General features: G+C 33.1%; 1 protein-coding gene across 1 annotated transcript in view; it reads right to left on the reverse strand.

Moving 5' to 3' along the window:
• Positions 1-12,109, reverse strand: part of LOC108909193 (ras-related and estrogen-regulated growth inhibitor-like) — a 45,525-nt gene that overhangs the window by 16,789 nt on the left and 16,627 nt on the right. The window contains exon 2 of the mRNA XM_018713438.1: positions 1,783-1,964. Within this exon, the coding sequence (XP_018568954.1) occupies positions 1,783-1,964 (182 nt within the window). The remainder of the gene's footprint in view (positions 1-1,782; positions 1,965-12,109) is intronic.

Genomic DNA, 12,109 nt, shown 5'->3' on the forward strand with positions numbered 1-12,109 from the left:
TTCCTTGTGGGTCGCTACTCTAATAGAATCCGGTGAAAGATTACCGAGTTCGGTTAAGCTCTATCACGTCAGGTTCAAGGTCATTTGAAGGCCAAACTGAGAAAATATGGCTGAAAAAAACAAACAGGTGTTCAGGTAAAAAAGCAGACATAAACAAACAAAAAAGGTAAAATTTTTCAATTTTTTTTTTCACTTCCTATTCTTACGTTAACCTTCAAACGACCTTGAACATGAGGTGATAGAGTTCAACCGACATAGGATTCAGCGACTCAAAAAACCAATGTATGAGTTTTTTCAGATTTTTCAACTACCGTTTCTTAGCTTGACCTTCAAATAACCTTGAACCTGACGTGATACATCTTAACCGACCTTGCATCGGAATCAGGTACAGTGCGGTGTTATTTTTTTCAAACTAAAAGTTGACCTATGTAATCTACGAATTTATTCCAGTTCTATTATCAATATTTTTAGTAAAACATTGCAACAGTCTGTATTCTTGAATGTGTTCTAGTTTCTTTTTTAAGCTTTATGTCAATATTTTTCAATTTCCTTGGCACTCCACCAAGTCAATGTTAAGAATAATTTGGGTTTTGATTTTTCTAAAATGTCGATCGATTTTTGACAAAAACACGTTTCTTGGTGTAGATGAATACATTTATTTAAACAATCTACGAATTCCATTGTAGTTCTACTACTCGTATTTTCAAGAGAAAAAATAAATAAGGGATATTTTGAAACAACAAAACTTCAGAGGTTTCAAACTTTTCATGCAATAAGTAAATTATTTTGTTTAAGGATCTAGGTGTGGAGCTAGAAAGCACTTGGAGGCGTACAAGGGCTATTAACACAATGAACACATAAATATCTTTGATAGAGGGTTTCGTATATGAGTTTTAGTGGGTTTCAAACGGATCCTGTATCTATTTAATTCACTTTTTACCTTACGAAGCGCCAGAAAATTTTGTAGAGTTACACAATCCAATTTCTCTCGGTTTACCTACAAATCCATCACGACAGTCTCACTCTCGCCACGAAAACGGCGATTCCAGTTCCAAGTTTAGACATAAATAATTTAGTTATGCTAATGCCTTGGGACAAATTACACACAAACAATAATTACAGTCACTGAAAATAAAGAATATCCTCGGTGATATAATACTCGTTATCTTAATTCAAGCTAATTAGGTGCATATTAATTATTCCGTTCTATCTTTTTCAGGTGTAGTTTAATGGACCGATCTCGAATTCTTCGTGGTTGTGATTGATTACGGGGTCTTTGTTTAATTAGTCGTGAAAATATCCTAAGGAGCTGAAGATGAAATGGAAAGTTTTCATTTGGTTCGGTTAACAGCGAAGATTTGGCCGAATTCCTTTTCTATCAGCAATGTGAGACTGAGAAATATTAGACTATGAAATATATTAATCATATACAGGGTGTCTGGGGAGAGGGTGGGAAATCTTGAAGCAGGAGATACTGGTGGCCAAATGTTTCTGGTTTCAATGATACAGGGCGTTCAATGTCTTAATTTTATTTTGAAATTTCTCAATAATTTCGAAAATTGTCAGTACGAACAAAAAAATTGGCACAATTATGTTTTTTGACATGATAAATAAGAACTTTTAACTAATTTTGGCGTTGCTTGTATAGAGCGTCAGTTATGCCCTATTCCTTTGATATTTGGGGGAAATTTTGTTTCGCCTTTAGGATCACGGACATTGCGTATTGAAAATATGAAAGAACGTCGAACGAATGTTTGTATTTAATTGTTCACTAGACATTACCTGGAGTGGTCCAAATCCCTTTTGTTTCCTAAGAGTAGGCTGGTGTAGTATGATGGAAGCTTAAGTTTGACTAGTTGGCCTAGAATTTCCTGAGCTTCGTGAAAACTGTGTCTGTCCACCACGGAATATACTATTACAAAAGCTTCACCCCACCTTATGTGTTCATACAGACAACCGTTCTTCTGCAACAAAAAAATAATAATAATTTATATTGTCAAGTAAACTTTAAAGAATTAATCGAACTACCAACTTTTTTATTATTACATAACCTATAAATGTGAATGTAAATAACTAGAATGTTAAAACCGATTAGCTTTTGTTTTCATCTAGTAGCGTCGTCGAACCTAACCTCCAATATATTCTAATTTGAGGTTTTGGTTTAATTTATTCAATATTATTGGTATATATTGAGAAGTAGGTACACTTAATGAACTTTACGTCACTCACAACAGAAAATTCAATACAGTGTTATCTTGACATTTCTATGTGTAATGTGATAATGCGGTATTCGTGATAGTGACAATGTAACTTCAAATTTTCGAAAATATATTTTGGTTTTGAATCTTTTAACTCATAAGAACTGTGTTAGATTAGAGTTGTCACTGTTCGCTGTTCAATTAGTGTGTAATTTTAATCAAGTGAATTCTGCAATAGACTTTAGTATCGTTAAATTCTTCTAACAGCAGAAGGAATGATCCAAAAATCCATTAGTGTAAATTGGTGAAATAGAACATGTAAATAGCAAAAGGTGAGTGTATATATCAGTTTTAACTATTTGTTATCATATAAACATTTTTTTTACTACAGTCTAGTCTGAAGGTAACCAAATTCACTTTGTAGGCCAGAAAATATAGAGTTGGACGCGTCTTTTTATTTCGGCAAGCGGAATTTATCACTATAGATGCTAAATATTATGTACAATAACATATTAGTTTCCAGAGTCATAAAAATGGAGGGTTAATTGTATAAATTTTACGTAAATTCATGTTTTTCGCTTATAACTGTTTTCCGTTAATTTCCACGAGAAAACAGTAAAGTACTTTTTTTTTCGTATTCAAAACACCTTCAAAACTAGCTAGACATAAACTGCGTAATTATTACCAGAACGTTTTGGCATCGCATCCCCTCATTCCTTATCACTGTCTAATGACTCACACGAAATCTGGAATCGGTAAGTTGAATAGTGTACAAGTTATGGCCTTATATAAACAAATTAACTAATTATTAGTCTGGACGATCCCGGGGATCTTCCACAATCGCACTGATTTTTTTCATGGTAGATTTCATAATAATACATTGAAATCTATAATTTTTTTTTAAATTTCAAATTTGCAACCTAGAATTTTTTTTATTCTTTAGCCTTAGTTGCAAAATGAAATATACGACGTACGAGCGTGATATAGTTATGTATTATTACATATTCGGAAAGCTTATGAAAATAGCTTTAAGTTAAAAAAAGATCACCAAGATTCGTTGAAAAACAACGGAGTTACAGATTGTCAAATATATTATTTTCAGGCGAATTTCGTTTATTTAATGGCAGGACTATGAATATTATCGTCATTTTCTTCGGACTCACTGTCGTTTCCTTCCCCCACCCTTTCGCTGCGCCACGGCTCGCCGAAAATCAAACGACCCACTGACTTTTGACAATATTTCTTATGTACTTAACATACTACCACAAATAAAATATTTTTACCTGGGAAAGTACTCGGGTTGCCCGTTATGACAGTTTTTTTTTTGCTGCTAGCTAATAGCTTTATTACTTGACAATCAATCTACGAGGCTCTTCACAAAATCTTTTCAAAACTTCTTGTACGATTTCTTTTTTTTTTCTTTAACAATTTTCCGGTGAACGCTTAGCATACATAAACCGTTTAAATGGTTTTCGGTCATCGTAGACCGCAACCACGTTGTTACACGTCGCAAGGTCAAAATAGACCTTTCTATATTGCTCGTTGTACACGGCTGTGACAATGAAATAATGATAGCTTTTCTTATAGCCGGGAAGAAGGTGTCCGCCTCCTTTAACACATCTGTAAAGTCTAATTTTTCTATATCTTCACTTTGTTTACCTTTATCTTTCCACAATTTATACCATAATTCCGCTTCATGTTCAAAAAGAGGAAGATCATAGTACTGGCAGAAATCTTGTGATTTTTCTTTAAAATCAACCAGTGTCATATTTAACATTGAACTGGGATGTAGCCACATTAAACTAAAAGCTGGTAAATATTCGTTAGAAAAACGCTATTCAAGTGCGGATATCAGTGAATCTAAATAAGGAATGATAACTGATCGCTTCCAAAAATCGCATACACTCTCAGCAGTACAAATTTAAATAGGACAATAAAAAACAATTAACATTTCAGTTATTGCCACTGCCTCAAATGTCAATTGAATAATTTATACTCTTGAAGTTAAATCATTAAAGTATTTTTGACAATATATAGTCATTTATTTACATATTAGTGGTTTTTTAATTCTGGCTAGACTTTACATTCTAATTACATACAACTCCTATGGACAGTTACGCAATACGTGTGAATTATGTACTCGTTAATGCATTTAAAACTCCCGCCACTAATCCGAATTCCGCAACAACCAATAACAGCTCACGATTTAGTCTAATGCTTCTAGCGTTCTGTGTTTCAAAATATGCGCTCCGCTCCTATGCCTATTTTAGTAAGGGTTCTTTACTACTTTTTTAAAGTACCTCGTTACGCCCATGTCACTAAGTTTAGTTATTTGTAATAAAGTATTTTTTTATATACAAGGTGAAACTAAAATAACTTCCTAAGCTTTAATGACGGAAGTATATCGCAAATTAAGAAAAACATATTCATAATTTGTGTTTTTCCTTAAATACCAAAACGATATTTATTACATTGTCTTACAAAGTTTATCTGCAATCACGCAAATTCTCGTAAGAAATGGTCAAATTTTTCGTGAATATTTGTCGAGCAATTTTCGATTATTTTTGCAAATATTGTTCTTAATATTCAGTACCTCTAAAAAAGCTTTTGCCAAGTATTACTGAAGTATTTATAATGTACCTAGGTAAGGCTTTTATTGAAGTTTTAATGAGAAAGTTGTTTATGCTTTATAGTGAAACGAGTAGTGGAATAAATATGAACACTCGAGATGATTACAAGGTTGATTATGTTTAAAATCGACTGGTGCAAAATCAATAATAGTAAATACTAGATGATTAACCATCTTTGTCCGTCCTCAGAACCATGAAGGTTTCACGGCGCATTACTGCTCTCCGGGGTGGGTACTTCAGTGCACCATACTGGCCTCCAGATTAATTAAAACGATAAATAAACGCGTAAAAATCTGCGAGCCCGTAACGACTGGAGAAATAAAATTACTCTAAGTACCTCCAAGTCTATCGATTTCCGAGAAACTCCAAGGGTTGACTGATTCACGCTGGTTTGATGTTATCCATCATGGGTGGAATGCAGCGTCGTGTACGATGGCGGGCAATAAATTTAATGAAAGTCTTTAACTTTTACTGCTCGGAGAAACGGCGTCACGGACGGTCCAACACCAATTAAAGTTTAATTTTTCGACCCCCACCGTCTCATGACACCTGGAAGAGACAATGAGTAAAAATAACGCCGATGTCCTTGAATTGGAGACAGGGCCGGCCTCAGGCGATTTGACGGCCTGGACAAAATATGATAGTCGTTCCCATAAGTGAAATAGGATATATAAAATATTATATTAATAGTATAATTACTTTTCTTGTTCATAGAGTTTTATTGAAATTATCTCAAATGATATCAAAGTGGGGGAATAATAATGTCTTCACTGGGCGCTACAAAATTAGTGATTTTATTACTTCTACATCGACTACTATGTCGGGTCTTATTATCTAAGTCAGTAGTGCCAACAATGACCAATAGCAATCACTTGTTTCTAATAAAACATGTAATTTATTTGAAATAACTAGATATTTTTTGTGAATATTAACGTAGACATTAATAATGGAAAAGAATATCAGATGAGTGACCACCTCTTGCTATTGTATAAGCTTTGAATCTTTTAGCAAAATTTTCCATCACGTTATTCAGTGATTCAATTTGAGTGATTTGCTCAATTATGTTTTCTTTCAGACGTTGAATGGTTTGAGGATTGTCAGCATAACTTTGCTCTTCAAAAAAGAAATCTAATGGTCATAGATCGCATGATCTTGATGACCATTTAACATCTCTTCGAGAAATTATTCGATTACCAAATTTCTGTTTCTAAATATCGATTGTTTCTGTTGCTATATGACATGTTGGCTCGTTCTCTTGAATCGAATTCACAATGTTTCCAACTTCATTTTAGAAGAAATATGGACCAATCACTCCACCAGACCAAAAACCACACCAAAAAGTTACGTTTTGTGGATGCACTGGCTGTTCCAAAATTACTCGTGGGTTTGTTTTTTACATTCCACCAATTTCAAAATGAGCTTCATAAAGGTCAAACATATTATTCATTGTGCATAGTTACAATGGCAATATACAAACCTATATACAAAAGGACTAGACCACAGATAACTGATGATTAGCCTACCCCTCAGAAAGTCACACATAATAACAAGTCTACATATTAAAAGCAATATAATTATAAAGAGCTATTAAAACGATGTAAAAAAACAATATAATTTATAAAAATACATACACAACACTCATACATGCCTATGCAAATACACATACAAATACATAGTATACTCAGACACACACTCATACACACACGCATATTATATTAAAATAACTAAAAAACTAAAAAACTGAAAAAACTAGAAAACAGCAGCATTTGTGGAGTTATCGTTTTTCATGACCAACTCACGAATGCGTTGCTTAATTAGAGATGCATTATGCAGTGTTAAGTCCTCAGGCACCAGTACATTATTTAATACCGTAGCTGCTAAATAAGTAAATGAACATCTAAAATACTCAGTTCGATGACGCTCTATTTGCAAATCATGTAAATTACGAAGCTGACGATCATGTACATTGTACATCATGCCGCCAAACCAACTTCTCATAAAGATAGTCAGGAGTTGTATTAACAGTATATTATTTACAAAAACACAAAAATGAACATAGCGTCTTTCACTGAGTCTTAATTTACTAAACTGTCTAATAAAAGGAGTAACAAGGTGAATAAAGGGTATATATATATGTGACAAAACGCATGCACCAATATTGAATTTTTTGCAGCTTAAATTTATCAGCATTTGTATGTAAAGGACCATAAATATAATCACAATAATTTAGATGAGACAAAACTAAGGATTCAACCAATAATTATAATTATTATAATAATAATTTAATATCACAGCCCAAATTGCGTTTTAAAGGCGCTATTTCCTTAAAGGAGATGAACGCCTTCTTACATAACTCACTAACATGTGAGAATTTCCGGTCATTTTCAAATACAAGACCCAGATTCTTTACTGAACTATAGTTTTCCAAGGGCCAATTAGCAATATAAACAGCAAAATTCCCCAATTGTCTAGTTTTTTGATAAGTACCGACAACCAGGTTTTTAAATTTATTTGGGTTAAGTATTAGAGCATTTTTATAGCATAACTCCTTAATCCGATGCAAGTCAGAATTAATAAGATCAACAGCAGTTTGTTTATTCTCGATTTGTAAATCATCTGCATACATGTGCAAAGTAGTGTGTACTACTGACGACACAAAATCCGCAGTACATATACTAAAAAGTAAAGGCCACAGGACAGAGCCTTGTGGCACTCCAGATTTTATTATTCTAGGTTCAGAAAATAAATCACTAAATATGATTTTGTTAAAAAATCATCACTTTTTTCTTCCACTGCAAGAGCCCGATTAACAAATGTATTCTCGTGTTAACTGTATTTTGTATGCCTTGAAGTGAAGATCTTATGGAAAATATTGGATAAAGTGGTTTGTTTAATGCCTAAATGTGTTTGGTTCTGCAGTTACACTATCATCGACGGCTGCAATATTTTCTTGTGATTGATCACTACGTTTGAAAATTTACTTTTTTAATCTTGAATTTTACCAGTTTTTTCAAATTTATTCACAATATTTCAAATGGTGCTGTTTATTGGATAATTTGTTTTTCCATATTTTGTACAATCTTCCAACTTCTTTCACCAAATTTAAAATAATTTTTAACAATAAAGATGCGTTGTTCAATCGTACATTTCACCATATTTACTGACCTCCACGTTTCTATTTAATTGCTGTCAAAGAACGAAAACCATTCTATTACATAGGAAAGCGCAAATGGCGGCACAAATTTAAAAATTGAGTTCTCTTTACAGTACACTAGATTTAATCGCAACGAAATGTTAATCCAAATATTTCTCATTCAGTAGGGAATATGTGGCCGAAAATCCTTGGTTTTTAAAACATATTATATTCACGCAAATATTTCTGAAGATATTTGCTGTAGATTAATGATTAGTGAAACTTTGGCTGATGCCTCAACTAAATAAAGACAAAAATGCATTGAATTTGCATAGAATCATTTCAACAAGTGATGGAGGTACTGGCAGACACCGTCGCCGTCGCTGAGAACCTCAGAATTTCGTGACAATCAGTCCATTTGATTTGGAATATTATTTCAATAAAAAAATATCTCTACATTTTATTCTAAAACCAAGTCATTTGCTAGTTATTATCTTTTTTAAACTAAAATAAATTTACCGCACAGTTGAACAAAACAAAAGTTAATCGAAACCATTCGGATGCTAACACTTTTAGAATTATTTTCGATTTATTTAGCTGTGTGGTAAATATGTATATTGAAAAATGTTAACTTGAAAATTACTCACATTTCGAATAAAATGGAAAAAATATTTTCTCTTTGAAATATACGTAGTTAAATTTGGAAAACACTTCTCTGTACAAATTCATAGATGTATATCAATTTTATACCTTGGAACTGACACTAACAACAAAGACAGAGGAACGTGCAACAGTATGTCGTACGTCACATCCGATGGCTATCTTCGCCCGTCATATTTTGTTAATTTATCGTCCGTTCAAACGAGGGATTCGCTGCGCGGTCTAGACGAATTATTGAGATAAACTGAGCCCAATTAGCTATCATTTGCGAAAATAATCCGGGACCGATGTTGCGGCGGCGATTTCATTGGCTTTCATTGTTTTTTAATAAGCCCGATGCATATCAACGCCGATAAATGGGAGTTAAGGGGCCGTTAAAGTGTGCTCCAAATTAATAATATGCGGCCGTAGTCGGTCCATCAGTTCGAGATTATGTTACAAATCGAAGAGATTAATCATCCCACTGCACGAATTAATTCCAGACTGATAAGGAATGAATGATGTACTTTCGAATATTTAAATCGGGGCGTGTGATCCTCCAAGTGCATCGGTCGAATTGTTGACACGTTGCAATATACAGGGTGTTATAAATTGGTAAAAAATTCTAACGTCGACTAAAGTGATATCGCGTATCCAAAAAAGGTACAATATCTCGTAAACGAGGCCCCAAATCAAAATCTTACGAGAGAGAAAAAAATAGAATAAAACGCCACTTTATCCAACAAAAAAAAATATTCGGAAAGCATAGGTGTACTCAAAAAAATAGGGGGTCCATGGGTACTGCAACCCACTATCCTCCGTTCGCGCTTTGATATTTTAAACAAATATTACACAAAAAGTGTGCCGACTCAAGATTAAAATATGATTGTGCCAAATTTTAAATAAATATCGCTACAATCACCGGATTTATCAATAAAAATCATTTTTTAAATTTTAATTTTGACATCCTGTATTTTGAAAATGGGGTTCCGAAATGAAAAGTGGCATAAGAAAAGTCCAATTATTTTAGTCCAAAGAATATGTGGTTAACTGCTTGACCTACTAATTTGTAACACCCTGTATAAGGCGAATTACCACAGAGGATCTATGTACAGGGTGTCCTTGAAGTATACGTACCAGCGAGCCATCCTATATTCCTGGGGTCAAATTAAGATAATTTAGGACAATTTAGCTGTATATAAAAATTAACGCATACTCAGATATAGCCCCCTCAATGTGGTACCCTGAAACTATGTATCATTTTCATTTGTTTCAAATAAAGGGTGTCCCAAAAAAAAGCCGGGTAAGGGTAAGGGAAAATTGACAATGTGTAATTAATTATTACAATATTTTGAAAAAAAAGACAGATTATGGAATTTAGTTTAGAAAAATCAAAAAATGCTATCCCAATTTTTTTTCAAGTTTTATCTAAAATAAAATAGATAAAAAATTTCGTGGCGATTTTTCACCCATTTAGAAAACTCCTTAGCGCAAAGTTTCCACAACATTGAATGTGAAGATTTTGTAAGATTTTTGTTTTTAAGAACTCAAAAATTCAAATGAGAAAGGAGCTCCTTAATTCCTTATAAAACATAATGATATGGATTCATATAATTAAATGAAGTTATTTATCAAATGTTTATTTTTTGTCCACAAGTTCCTAATCCATTGAACATCAATCTATATTAGTTAATCAACTACACAATGTGTAACATATTACTATAATCATTTTCCGTAAAAACTGATTGGAAGATCACATATATTTTCTTCTCTATTTATATGTTTGAATCCTAAAGAAATAAAAAAAATTGTTTTAGAAGTTAAGTCCATCAACTATGAACATGAACCAGAGACAGGAGACAGCGCAGATCATACCAGACAGACATACGAAACAAACCGGCCAGATAACATTGTGACCAAAATTTACAAAATGTTAATTTACTAACTGCAGAAAGTTATTACTTTAAATATATGTTTTATTTGTGCAAATTGTACCTGTCGCCATTTTAGGAATACTTTGGTGCATCATCATATACAATTGGAAGCAAGAATTACTTACATTTCGCTGTCGGTGTCAATATTAAAAGGTTGTGGTAAATATACGATGAATTTTTTCATGTTTGTAGTAAAGAACCCAGTTCAGCTAGAATGTATCATTTACTTGTTCTTACCGATTGATCAAATATGAACATATTAGCGTAGTATTACACCGAATAACATACCGATGATGAAACGCGATACATCTGAGGTAGGTACAGTTTTACGTAGGCACAGTCTATAACGGACATCATTCGTTTTAAATGCCATGTTGCTGGACAAGATCTATCTGAATGTTTTATTGGCGTAGCTAGATAGTAGATCAAAATAGCATACGTGTGGTCTTAGAATACATTGCAAATTTGAAAGACTTAAAAATAACTTTATCCCGTTTTAAACAGAAGTGGATATACCTAGAATATAGACAACAACAAATGTTACTAGCAGAAAAATACTTATAAGTACTTTTTAACTTTGTTTTTTACAATAGTTAGAATAAAAAGTCAACGTCACTGTTATTATCGTTTATACCAGTATAAGATTCCCAGGATTTTTCGTATTTCTTCGTATATTTGTTGATATTGTACCGTTTTAGGTTATTCTTCTGCTGCAGCAGATTCTAGACTTTCATTGGTATTTGGGGTGTGACGTCAATTGGGTTGCGTTTATTCGCTTCCGGTCAATTCTGTCGGCACAGGCAAATAGACGCACGCGCGGGAGAAGTCCGAGGATATCTTTCCATTAATTTAATTGTGATTGTAATTAATTTATTAATGATTTTGTGTTCTTAAAAATGGAGAGTAATTCAAGCTGGGTAGTATTGTAAAATGAGTTTTCGACAATAAAAAAAATTCAGGCTACTATCTCGCAATTGATACAATTAGTATCTAACGAGCGTTCAAATAAAAACGTGTTCGAAGTTGGCTCTGACACATTGGACGTAGGGAGTAGCTTATAGCGACCAACTTAACCTCATTTCTCAACGAGCTGTATAGCAGCTGTCAGTTTCAATAACGTTAATGACTATATAACTTTATTTTNAAATAAAAAAAATTGTTTTAGAAGTTAAGTCCATCAACTATGAACATGAACCAGAGACAGGAGACAGCGCAGATCATACCAGACAGACATACGAGACAAACCGGCCAGATAACATTGTGACCAAAATTTACAAAATGTTAATTTACTAACTGCAGAAAGTTATTACTTTAAATATATGTTTTATTTGTGCAAATTGTACCTGTCGCCATTTTAGGAATACTTTGGTGCATCATCATATACAATTGGAAGCAAGAATTACTTACATTTCGCTGTCGGTGTCAATATTAAAAGGTTGTGGTAAATATACGATGAATTTTTTCATGTTTGTAGTAAAGAACCCGGTTCAGCTAGAATGTATCATTTACTTGTTCTTACCGATTGATCAAATATGAACATATTAGCGTAGTATTACACCGAATAACATACCGATG

This window comes from Anoplophora glabripennis, unplaced genomic scaffold, assembly GCF_000390285.2.
Source record: "Anoplophora glabripennis isolate ALB-LARVAE unplaced genomic scaffold, Agla_2.0 scaffold305, whole genome shotgun sequence".
In the NCBI taxonomy this organism is placed as follows: domain Eukaryota; kingdom Metazoa; phylum Arthropoda; class Insecta; order Coleoptera; family Cerambycidae; genus Anoplophora; species Anoplophora glabripennis.